General features: G+C 43.7%; 1 protein-coding gene across 1 annotated transcript in view; it reads right to left on the bottom strand.

Annotated features, from left to right (window-relative positions):
• Positions 1 to 1,209: 1,209 nt before the first annotated feature.
• The window catches only part of COL1A2 (collagen type I alpha 2 chain), a 28,707-nt gene continuing 16,899 nt past the window's right edge, over positions 1,210 to 13,017 (bottom strand). Inside the window, exons 33-51 of the mRNA XM_069959413.1 lie at positions 11,756 to 11,809; positions 11,621 to 11,674; positions 11,483 to 11,536; positions 11,291 to 11,398; positions 11,040 to 11,093; positions 10,893 to 10,946; positions 10,084 to 10,245; positions 9,699 to 9,806; positions 8,955 to 9,062; positions 8,501 to 8,554; positions 8,296 to 8,403; positions 6,991 to 7,044; positions 6,334 to 6,441; positions 6,162 to 6,215; positions 5,958 to 6,065; positions 5,627 to 5,873; positions 5,285 to 5,475; positions 4,924 to 5,166; positions 1,210 to 1,659 (exon numbers count right to left, since the gene is read on the bottom strand). Of these exons, the coding sequence (XP_069815514.1) occupies positions 1,513 to 1,659; positions 4,924 to 5,166; positions 5,285 to 5,475; positions 5,627 to 5,873; positions 5,958 to 6,065; positions 6,162 to 6,215; positions 6,334 to 6,441; positions 6,991 to 7,044; positions 8,296 to 8,403; positions 8,501 to 8,554; positions 8,955 to 9,062; positions 9,699 to 9,806; positions 10,084 to 10,245; positions 10,893 to 10,946; positions 11,040 to 11,093; positions 11,291 to 11,398; positions 11,483 to 11,536; positions 11,621 to 11,674; positions 11,756 to 11,809 (2,070 nt within the window). The 3' untranslated portion in view covers positions 1,210 to 1,512. The remainder of the gene's footprint in view (positions 1,660 to 4,923; positions 5,167 to 5,284; positions 5,476 to 5,626; positions 5,874 to 5,957; positions 6,066 to 6,161; positions 6,216 to 6,333; positions 6,442 to 6,990; positions 7,045 to 8,295; positions 8,404 to 8,500; positions 8,555 to 8,954; positions 9,063 to 9,698; positions 9,807 to 10,083; positions 10,246 to 10,892; positions 10,947 to 11,039; positions 11,094 to 11,290; positions 11,399 to 11,482; positions 11,537 to 11,620; positions 11,675 to 11,755; positions 11,810 to 13,017) is intronic.

Genomic DNA, 13,017 nt, shown 5'->3' on the forward strand with positions numbered 1-13,017 from the left:
TGACAGCGGCTTACCTCTCCTCTCCCCAAAACATGAATTCTTGACCAAGCCAAACTTTCATCTCTATGGAGGAATTGGGAGAGAGAGCTGTAGGCCAAACTATTGTATGTCAAAGTATGAGTTTCTTATGCTGTAACTTCTGATTGCACCAGATCTCAATCCTGGGACCCGCTGTGACAGCCAGAGGGAATGTGCGGCACTGCGTTACACTCCTTGGCAGGTAGAGCCAGGTTTGATTGACAGCTGGGGAGTGGAACACATCGCCCTGGATGTATCTTGGGATTACAGTGGGTGTCAGAAATTACTTACCTCTCCTCCCCACATGGCACTGTAATAGAGACCATGTAGATGATCCACCTATCCAAGGAGATATGGTGTCCCCAAATTTTTGGGTCAAGAAAAAAGCTATTTAGCTTTTATGAACTATCCTCGAAGCCAATGCCACCCATTTCTAAATATGGGGATTGTCTAGCATGCTCGAGTGCGATCACTTAGCATTTGATTACATGTGACTGAAGAAGTTGAATGCAGCACTAGCTCTATGCATTGACTTCCTAGGGCTGCATCCAACTGGTATTCAAATGCCGATCAATTGTACTCGAGCATGCTCGGGTCACATTCATCTCTAGTGCCTAATAATTTTAGCAACTCCATGGTTTGCTAGTTTACAGCACTTCAGAGTACAGTACTTGGTTTCCTAACCTTTATCACTCTGTTCATTACTCAACTCTAATCAAAAATGCTATTTACTCTGAACGAAAATTTTACCCACCAAGGTTATTTGGTCACAGACATTGAACATGCTTTATTTATCACACTTTACAAACAACTCACATGTACAAAACAAGAACAAGAGACAATGGTACCTCCATGGGCCCAATCGAGATGACAATTTTTGTAAGACAGAAACCAGCGACCACCTGATTTACCGCTTTGGGCAGATGTTCCACATTTCCTTCTGGTTTTCATGGAGACTTATCCCCCCCAAAAAACACAATACAACTCGGTACAGGAAAGTGGGTGGTATTCTTTATTAGCACCGTGTTATTGGTTCAAGTACCAAAGTTAGCACCTCTGTAAAACCGCTTCCTTTTCTTAGCACCACTTTTTTCATACTTGCTGGAGCCATAGGGAATGAGGTAGCTAAAACCTATGGAAGCCGTGGTTTTAAACTTCCTCCTTGGTAGACAGTTAAAGGCCACAAAGATGCAAGCTTTCACGTTTTTTATTTAAGATTTTTTGAATTTTTTTTCTATTACAAAAAAGCTGACATTTTCTTTCCCCACAACTTGATGTTACGATCGTGAAAGACTTCCGTATCCTCTTTTGGTACGCATCCGATTGCATTGCACGATGCTCCTTTTAACAGTTTTCCTTCTCTTGCCCAGAATTTATGTAAGTAGATTTTAAGAGATGACATAAAATCGGAAGATGTCAGCTTTCGATATTAAAAAAATAGAGCAGGGGCGAAGAGAGGACGTGTCTTAAGTTAGTTTATTTTATATTGTTCATTTATTTGAAACAGACTGGGCCAATGTCCACTCCGAACTCTTGGTCGGCACCACCAATGTCTAAAGGTGCAATGTCCAGGAAGGGTAAGCGTGATGGTTTGTTAGTTCTGTATTCTATGACAGTCTTGCCCCATTCTCCTGTACGTCTCTGTAATGAAAAGATACAATAAATAAATTGCTGTCCTTATATATCAGTATTAACAAGGGTCATTGGATCCCTCCTCGCCAGGTCAGACATAGCGATGCTCCTACTAGTTCAAAAATGATGGCAGGTTTGATCTACTTTTATCCATCAGGTTCCTTTCTAGAGATGAGTGCAACTTGAGCAGGGCTGGCCTTAGGGTAGACGGCGCCCTGTGCGAAACTTTTTTCGGCGCCCCCCACCACCACCAAATCCTACCGCCCAACCCCACTGTCAGCTGCAGTGTTGCATGACCACAACCCCTTCATACCCTATCAGGGTACAAAAATCCAGTAATAGTAGCAAATCCTTGCACTACTTATCCTCACCGTTCATCCAGCCAAGTGTACAGACGCTGGGGCACAGGAAGCTCGTGCAGGTAAATGGTGGTATTACAGTGACGCACAGCGGTGCTCAGTCCATGAGAGGTACTTACAAGAATACGATGTAGAAAATAATAGCGAGACGGCACTCACGGGATTCAGCTGGATGCTGTTTATTTGCAAGGCTTCCCTGTATGCCATTGCATTTTATATTCGGTGATTTTTGCAACTAAACAGCATCCAGCTGAATCCAGTGAGTGCCGTCTCGCTATTATTTTCTACATCATACCCTATCAGGGGATGATGGGGTTGTGTTCATGTAACACAGCAGCTTTTAGGGGATCATGGGGGTTGTAATCATATAACACTGCAGCTATGAGGCTATGATGGGGGTTGTGGTCATGTAACACTGCAGCTATGAGGGGGGTTGTAGTCATGTAACACACACCAGCTACCAGGGTATAATGGGGGTTGTATTCATGTAACACACACCAGCTACCAGGGTATAATGGGGGTTGTATTCATGTAACACACACCAGCTACCAGGGTATAATGGGCGTTGTAATCATGTAACACACACCAGCTACCAGGGTATGATGGGGGTTGTAATCATGTAACACACACCAGCTACCAGGGTATGATGGGAGTTGTAATCATGTAACACACACCAGCTACCAGGGTATGATGGGGGTTGTAATCATGTAACACACACCAGCTACCAGGGGATAATGGGGGTTGTAATCATGTAACACACACCAGCTACCAGGGTATGATGGGGGTTGTAGTCATGTAACACACACCAGCTACCAGGGGATAATGGGAGTTGTAATCATGTAACACACACCAGCTACCAGGGTATAATGGGGGTTGTAATCATGTAACACACACCAGCTACCAGGGGATAATGGGAGTTGTAATCATGTAACACACACCAGCTACCAGGGTATAATGGGGGTTGTAATCATGTAACACACACCAGCTACCAGGGTATAATGGGAGATGATGGGAGTTGCAATCATGTAACACACACCATCTACCAGGGGATAATGGGGGTTGTAGTCATGTAACACACACCAGCTACCAGGGGATAATGGGGGTTGTAGTCATGTAACACACACCAGCTACCAGGGGATAATGGGGGTTGTAGTCATGTAACACACACCAGCTACCAGGCTATGATGGGGGTTGTAGTCATGTAACACACACCAGCTACCAGGGTATAATAGGAGTTGTAGTCATGTAACACACACCAGCTACCAGGGTATAATGGGGGTTGTATTCATGTAACACACACCAGCTACCAGGGTATAATAGGAGTTGTAGTCATGTAACACACACCAGCTACCAGGGTATAATGGGGGTTGTAATCATATAACACACACCAGCTACCAGGGTATAATGGGAGTTGTAATCATGTAACACACACCAGCTACCAGGGTATAATGGGGGTTGTAATCATGTAACACACACCAGCTACCAGGGGATAATGGGGGTTGTAATCATGTAACACACACCAGCTACCAGGGGATAATGGGGGTTGTAATCATGTAACACACACCAGCTACCAGGGGATAATGGGGGTTGTATTCATGTAACACACACCAGCTACCAGGGTATAATGGGGGTTGTATTCATGTAACACACACCAGCTACCAGGGTATAATGGGGGTTGTATTCATGTAACACACACCAGCTACCAGGGTATAATGGGGGTTGTATTCATGTAACACACACCAGCTACCAGGGGATAATGGGAGTTGTAGTCATGTAACACACACCAGCTACCAGGGTATAATAGGAGTTGTAGTCATGTAACACACACCAGCTACCAGGGTATAATAGGAGTTGTAGTCATGTAACACACACCAGCTACCAGGGTATAATGGGAGTTGTATTCATGTAACACACACCAGCTACCAGGGTATAATAGGAGTTGTAGTCATGTAACACACACCAGCTACCAGGGTATAATGGGAGTTGTAGTCATGTAACACACACCATCTACCAGGGTATAATAGGAGTTGTAGTCATGTAACACACACCAGCTACCAGGGTATAATGGGGGTTTGGGAAATACTAGCAGCACTCAGCAGCCTGACAGACAACACATTGATGATGACACTCACTGTCAATGCTGCTGCTCCTTTTCATAGTCCAGTCCCTGGTAGGAGGCCTCCAGCTGCCGCCATCACTCCCCCTTCTCCCTCCTCACACACAGCAGGAGAGGGGGAGGGGCCGTCAGCAGCTCCGTGCAGCATGTGAGTTTAAGGAGAGAACCAGCCAGGCACAGAGGCGGCATCAGGGGGCTGAGAGGGCCGCACTTGCCAGGTACTGATGGTCTGGCAAGTGCCTGTGTGGCCCGAGGGCGCTGTCCGGAAGGCAGGAGAGGGGAAAGGAGAAAACCCCTGCGGAGGAGGAGGGCGCTCCTGCAGACAGAACATCTAACAGCAGGAGCGCCCCTGCTGGCCGGGAGTGATGCTGCGCCCTGTGCAACCGCACTAGCTGCACACCCCTAAGGCCGGCCCTGAACTTGAGCATGCTCGATCATTTGGAAAACCAGTGGCTGAGGTTGAATGCAGCCACCATGACTCCCCAGGAGTGCATCCAACTTCTTCAACCACCAGTAATCAAATACTGAACAACCGAACTCGTACATGCTCGAGTTGAGCTACTCTCTACTTCTTACCATATTGCCACTGCATGGAACCCTACTCTGAACAGGGTAAATAAAAAATATCTGAAAGCTAGGAGACCTTTAAGTGTCATACATGACTTTTGAGGGCAATCAGGACAATTTCTATTTGGGCCAAACTTATTATCGACCCTGAAACAGCTTGGGGTTTTTTCACGTTGATCATGTAGTGCCATGTTGAAAATAAGTATCACTACAGTCCCCCCCTGGACTTACCGTGCAGCCGTCTTCAAGAACGCTGAAAGTGAATCTGCTGTTGCCTTCTGCTCTGAGTTCGACGTCGTTGGATCCTTGCAGCATGATGGCCTTCTTCAGGTTGCCAGTCTCTCCATCCATGTAGGCAATGCTGTTCTTGCAGTGGTAGGTGATGTTCTGGGAGGCATGGTTAGCCAGCAGACGCATGAAGGCGAATTGAGTGGCCATATCCTTGGGAGTGACACCTTCATCGTTGTATTCGAACTAGTGAGATTAAAAAGAAAAAAAATATTGCATTTGCAACATAATGTGAGGAATTTAGGAAGTTTTAAAAATTTTTATATTTAATGTATTTAACAAGGGCCCTGGACACAATAGTCACCTGTGTGCCACCGTTGATGGTTTCTCCGAACCAGATGTGCTTCTTGTCCTTGTTGGATTTGTTGATGTACCAGTTCTTCTGTTCAATGCTGTCTGGGTTGGCGTGGATGCAAGTCTCACCGGTGGAGAAGTCGCAGAATACTCTGATGGCATCAGAAGAGCAGCCTTGGTTGGGGTCAATCCAGTAGAATCCTGTAGTGAAACATAGAGGTCATTATTTTTGGACAGTACCAAGTTTTGCGATATGTTGGCTTTCTACTCAAGAAGATGACCTGATCTCTGAAAAGTGGTTGTCTACAACAGATGGAAGATGCATCGACCACTTCTCTGTCCTTGTACATACCGCTAGTCCAGTCAGGGTGGCTGAGTCTTAAGTCACGACAGGTACGGGCTGGGTTCTTTCTTGAGCCTTCTGGGGTCAGGATGACCTCGATCTGGTTGTTCAGAGATTTCAGAGTAGCATCAACTTCATAATCTTTGGGTCTGCGAGCAGGTTGGTCAGCTCTGTAGTATTCTCCGCCGCCTTCATGTTCATATCCACCACCAGATGGACCAGGGTGGCCAGGAGGACCAGGGGGACCAGGGGGACCCTTTGTAACATTAAAGGTAGTCATTAGTCTAGGCTTAAAATATTTACATGCAAGGAATTAAAATTTTATGAAGGTGCCACTTACAGCGGGACCTGAGAAACCAGGTGGACCACGGGGACCAACGGGACCAATGGAACCTGGGTGTCCAGAACGACCCTCTTTGCCTGGGGGACCTGATGGACCAGAGGGACCCTGAAAGATAGGAATAATTAAGAAATTAGGTATGAAACAAAAAAGGATTTAATTTAATGTTTTTTTTAATTTATGATGCTGATTAAATTTACTTACACGGGGACCAACTGGACCAACAGTACCGGCGGGACCAGTCTCTCCTGGAGTACCCTGAATGGCAAAGGTAAAAAGTGTTACCAGACACAATATATAACACCTTCAGTAACTGTGTATAATGTATATAACTATATGAATGTATAATGCAATATGGAAGGGCGTCTTTACTCACAGCGGGACCGGGAAGACCTTGCAGACCATTGTGTCCTTTGCGACCATCAAGACCTCTGGGTCCTTTCTCACCAGCTTCACCCTTGTCACCACGAGGACCACTGGGACCCTAATAAGTACAGCATGATGTTAGTCAAGCCTACGAAAGCGATGGGACTCTTCTCTTTGCCTCTAGTGTTTAGAATTATTATATATTGTGGGTGAGGGGAAAAGGTGTGGGAAAAGTCCTGTCGATGAGTCCTTAAACAACCAGCTGTAATCTCTAGAGCAGGAAGGGGGAACCTGCCACCCTCCAGCTATTGCAAAACTACAATTCCCATCATGCCTGGACAGTTCTAGGAGAACCTGATAGCAAGTGCTAAATGTTTTTGTAGCACCTCCACTGGGGAAATGAGGTATTACATGGGGCCCATTGAAATCGGGGCTGTCCAAGTAAGGCATTGGTATATTGGGTCCTTAATAGAAAAAGTCGCTCTTTATAGCTACTCGGATCTAACGTAACTCCTTATAACTAGGAATTATAATTCCTAATAGTGTATATTACCCCTTATTTTGCTTCAAACTATTTGATCTTTGCTATGTTTGTACGTCCTCTAGAATTCTAAATACGGTTCTGTAGAATCCTATTATATATTGAGGTACACAAAATGATACTTACAGATGGGCCTCTTGCACCAGCAGGACCAACAGCACCAGCTTGACCAGAGGGACCCTAAAATAGGGCGAAAAAATATTTGCTAAATAAATATCATGAAAATTTTTGTGGGTAATTTGAATAAATCATAACTTTTCTCAAGTGTCTAATAATGTATTCCATGTAATTATAATGAACAAGGAGCCAATCACTAAACAGAATAGATTTACTATCAGGAATAATGATTATAGAACATTACTGAAGCTCACGACAGATGGAAAAGAAAATGTTACTGCAGGATCAGACTACACAGGGTTTGTTTGTAGTCTGTTACCATGGAGACACACAGGTCTGCATAGGAGCAGTAGACACAGTTTGGTAGAAAATTTGTAACCAAAATGATTAGCAAAGTTGCTTTATTTTTTATTTTAGATGCATCAGAAGAAAGTAAGTTATATCTGATGGGATGGGTTAATATTATTATTGGTAATAAATTACTTGCAATAGATCATAAATTCAAGTATATTATCTGCTTTCTTCCAAAAACGGTGCCACACCTGTCCTCAGGCTGTGTGTAGTATTACAACTCAGCTCCACTTCAATGCAAATAAACTGCAATTCCACAGAGCGACTGAAGACAAGGGTGGCGCTTTTTCTGGTAATGAGGAGATAAGGTTTTTTTCATCTTGGATAATCCCTTTAAGGCTGGATTCACAGGTGCAATGTCTTTTGATGTGCTCCCATCATTGGAGCAGAACAATAACAACAAAAATGACATCAGCAGAAATGTTGCACATCGGAGACAAATGATCCCTGATGGATTCCACTGATTTTAAAGGAATTCATTGTGTCTCCATCATTGTATCGGAGTTAAAAGTGCAGCATATGGTATTTTTCTGTTCTGTATTTTTGACATGCACCGGCAAACTCTCCAAGGCAAGTGTTAACCAAACCTATGGCAATACCTATAGTATGTAGACCTACGTTCAGCATTTGGTTGACCTTTTTACATGGGCTGATTTACGGCAATAAACATTCCTAGACAAAATCGTTTGGCTATTAATCCGCCCTTGCTAAAGTGTCAGTGATCACTTATTAAAACATAACGGCCAAGGTTAACCAAGCACCCTCCGCTCAGCCGAGTAGGTGGAACCTGGTAAAATGCTTGAGTCTCCCATTGATTTCCATGGGGCTTGTCCATCAAACACTCAAGTATTGAAAAATATATTGAGCGCTCAAGCATTTTACTACTCGCCCACTCTAGTATCGACCCCACCAGCCAATGTCCTAGCTTAAAGTAGTAAGTCCACCAAATTTCCTTCAACTTACAGTCTCACCACGGTTTCCAGATTTACCAGCAGGACCAGTAGCGCCAATGGCACCGGGAGCACCAGCAAGACCGGCAGGGCCAGTGTTGCCAGGGTAACCACGCTCTCCCTAAAAAACAACAACAAAAGACACCAATGTTTTTCATATTTGTTCAACAGAGGAATTACATTATCTGTCATATCTAAAAATAAGATGCCAGACTTACCTTGGGGCCGGGAAGACCATCACGACCAGGGGGTCCATCGTTACCAGGGTGGCCCTAGAATAAAATAGATGTGTTTAGTTTTCGAGAAGATGCAATAAATTCTGCTACTACTGCAGACATGGCTGTAATACAAATGAAGGTGAATACGGCCTGGCTAGATCCGCAGGGTTGGAATGACTGGGTCATCGTGATATTGTTAAGGAAGTTTTACGGGGGAAAAACACAATGACAAGCTATTCACTGGAGAACCCCTTTAAATCCATTACACTTAGAGAAGCCTTTATATGTCGAGGACTAGAAGCAGCTTGGGGAACCAGTGAGAACATTTAAGGTTAGGGGTGGCTAGGGAACATGAGTTGACCAAGTCTGGTCTGGACTAGATATCACGAGGTCACCTGATATAAGGTAATAATGGACCTAATAGTCTTAACATGGAATGAAGTCATTTACTTACATCGCGACCGGCTTCACCAGCATGGCCGACGGGACCAGGAGCTCCAACAGCACCAGAAGGACCACGAGAACCTGCGGGACCAGCAAGACCAGAGGGGCCAGTCTCACCCTATCCCGAGAAAAGACAAAAATAAAATATTTTAGATGTTATTTTTTGTAATGGGCAATGCTTTCCAGTTCTTCATTGACTCCTTTTGAGCTCAGTCCCATAACGCCATGACTTTATCTGAGTAACGTTGTCTAAGTGCAGGGATGGGGAACGTGTGACTCTCCAGCTGTTGCAAATCTATACTTCCCATCATGCCTAGACAGCCATTGGCTAATGGTGGGATTGGTAGCTCTGCTATAGCTGACTGGTCCCTATCCTGGTCTAGGTTGTCTGAACTCCATCTCATCACAAGCTCCACCTGCTGTTCTTCATACATTTATACTAGGGATGAGGAACCTTCGGCCCTCAAGCTGTTGCAAAACTATAGTTCCCATCATGCCTGGACAGTTTTAGCTGTCCAGGCATGATGGGAACTGTAGTTTTGCAACAGCTTGAGGGCCGAAGGTTCCCCTTCCCTGCTTTATACTGTAGCTCTAGTCATTGCACAAGCCCACTACCTAGCCACTGCATTTGGTGGTGATCTCCATTACATGCACGGACTGTAGGGTCACCCCCTTACTTCTGCGGTGTCACGTTATTCTGTACCCAAATATTAATCAAATACGACTACTTTATCTTCCATATCAGGTCACTTACATTGTTACCAGGTCCACCAGGAAGACCGCGCTCTCCTCTTGTACCGGGAAGACCAACAATACCACGAGCACCAAGAACACCAGAGGGACCGGAAGCACCGGGTGGACCCTATGATTTAAGATAAAGAGGTGAAGAATATATTATATAACACACTAACGCCCTGCACGGTATAAATGTAGAATAGTGGACAATATAAACTGGATGGTACTAAATGTGCTAAAGGTTAAAATAAGGAAAATGTTAAAATTTGAAAAAAAATTACATAAATATATAGACTTATAATCATCATATACTATGCTGCAACTGCCGGTCTATAAACTTTTAAAATATTTTTTTTGTCACGTTCCTTTAAACTTATGAGAATAAAAATGATGTAGCTGCTTACATGGGCACCAGCTTCGCCAGAAGGACCTTTGTCTCCAGCCAGACCTTGTGGGCCACCATGACCTTGCTCACCAGGACGGCCTACTGGGCCACTGTCACCACGTGGACCTCTTGGACCATCTTTGCCAGGGTGTCCAGTTGGGCCAGGAGGGCCACCAATACCCTATAGGGGGGAAAAATAGAGAATTGTAAATATAGAGATACAAAAGGGCAGATTACGTATACACGTAATATATGTATATATATATGCGATCATACAATTAAATATGGCGTCATTGAACTAGGATTGTCTGTGGCCATGCAAAGTCTATGAAATGTACCGTAACGATGGGGGAGAAGGGTGCTGAAACTTTTTGGAAAACTGTATTTGTTCTTTACTCTTTATTTTATTACGCCTTCATCTTGTATGGAGTTGGTCTAAAGCTAAGGCTTACAAAGATGACCAACGCCGCCATACAGATTGGGCCGATCATGTACCAGCCCAGCACATTTCAGTCCGGACAAGTCTATATGATGCCTACACTGTACTATGTGCACCAATGTTCACTACATTCACCAGCCAGGAGCTCTCCAAATGACAATGTCTGTGGGGGTATTATTTTTACCTTGGGGAGACCTCTAGCTGGCACAGGGAGTCTTATAGGCGAAGCCATGCTCCCTTGGGAAAAGACATATGCAATTTAGGTCCTATCCATCTTTTTGGAGAAGATCTGCATTGTGTCATCCCACTCCTGTCCGGGCTCATCAATAGTCAATTCTAGTTTCTTATAGTTACAACAAGTATCTCTAGAAGAGGTATTGAACACTTACAGGGGGTCCGGGGGCACCAACTCTTCCAGCGGGGCCGGGGAATCCAGTTTGACCCTATAGTTGAGAAGGAAACATATTGATAAAGTTAATTCTATCTCATAGGGTTGATGGTCATCGTAATATATTGTATCAATAACGTTGACTTACAGTGGGACCAGCATCACCACGGGCACCAGGGGCTCCAGCAGGTCCATTGGGTCCCTAAGTAGAAGACAAGTTGAAGTTATCTTTTTGAATGATATCCTATCCAGAACTAAAAGTTTGGTGAGCAACTTGAACTCTTCGATATTATAGCTTGACTACAGATTATAGATGTGGTCTACGGCAATAATAACCAGTCTTTAAGCTGTTATTATACTGCTCTTACTATATATATATATATACAATAAGTTACTTACAGCAGGGCCATGAGATCCAGCAGGTCCGATTGCACCGGGAGCACCAAGTTCTCCTTTGGGTCCCTTGGGACCTCTTTCTCCCTTAGCACCAGAATGACCAGCAGCACCCTAAGGGGATAGCACATTATAGCATTATATCAGTCCATTTTACTGACAACCTATGGACAGTATATAACAAGATCAATAACTTACAGGAGGTCCAGCGAAACCAGTAGCACCAGCGGGACCAGCTTCACCACGTTCACCCTACAAATGAAGGAAGACCATCAGTCATTGCTTCTTCCCTTATTTCAGTTTATTACTACATGGATCATAATAGATTTGACTTACAGGAGCACCACGTGGGCCAGCGAGTCCAGAGGGACCAGCGGGTCCAGATTCACCCTAAAAGAAGTAACTAGATATTAAAGCCAGAAGAGATACGGACTGTTAGATTCTTGTATTGTATCCAGATCACATCCTTACTCTGTCACCGGGACCTCCGGCTGGACCTGGGGCACCAGCAGCACCGGCGGGACCCTACAAAGAGACAAATAGGAAAATAATGTTAGAACAATAGGATCAGATATATGTAATAGGAAAAAAAGGAAAAAGTAATAGATGTTTGTTTGTTTTTTATGATGTTGATGGGATCAGTCATGGTCAAATGCAGTATGGCCAATATTTATGGTAAAAGTCTCTGTACATAAGTGGTTGTTGGTGTTATAGTTATCCTACTGTATATGCAGGTTGACTTCTACAATGTGGACGCCTCTGCACAAGGGGGAGCATTTCCCAGTTACTATTACTGTTATCCATTACTCCCAGTTTCCCATTACTGCCCGATTATTGTCCCCTGCCCCTCTACCAATGACCAGTGCAGGCTAGCAGAATTGGGAAGGGATACACGTCACTACATATTAGTTTAAAGTCAAGATAGGGTGTAAATAACATATCGTATGATATATGATGGGCTGCATATGATATATGATGAGGTGCATATGATAAATGATGGGATCTGTATGATAGATGGTGGGCTACACATGATAGATGATGCAGTGCATATGATAGATGATATAGTGCATATGATACATGATGGGCTGCATATGATGTATGATGGGGTGCATATCATAGATGATATGGTGCATATGATAGATGATTAGTTGCATATAATATATGATGTGGTGCATATGATAGATAATGGGGTGGTACTGATAAATGATGGGGTGTATATGATAGATGATGGGGTGCTAATGATAAATGATGGGATGTATATTATATATGATGGGCTACATAGGATATATGATGAGGTTCATATGATAGATGATGGGCTGCACATAATAAATGATGGGCTGCATATGATTGAAGATGATGCAGTGCATATGATAGATGATATGGTGCATATGATACATGATGGGATGTATATGATATATGTTGGGCTTCATATCATAAATGATATGGTGCATATTATATGGGCTGCATATGATAGATGCTGGGGTGCTAATGATAAATGATGGGATGTATATGATGTATAATGGGCTGCATATGATAAATGATTATAAATAGATGATGTGGTGCAGATGATGCATATGATGGGATGTATATGATACATGATAGGGTGCATATAATAGATGATATAGTGCATATGATATATGATGGGCTGTATATGATAGATGATTAAGTGTGTATGATACATGATGTGGTGCATATGATATATGAATGGTTGCATATGATACATGATGGGCTGC

The sequence above is a fragment of the Dendropsophus ebraccatus genome, chromosome 2 (assembly GCF_027789765.1).
Source record: "Dendropsophus ebraccatus isolate aDenEbr1 chromosome 2, aDenEbr1.pat, whole genome shotgun sequence".
NCBI lineage: Eukaryota > Metazoa > Chordata > Amphibia > Anura > Hylidae > Dendropsophus > Dendropsophus ebraccatus.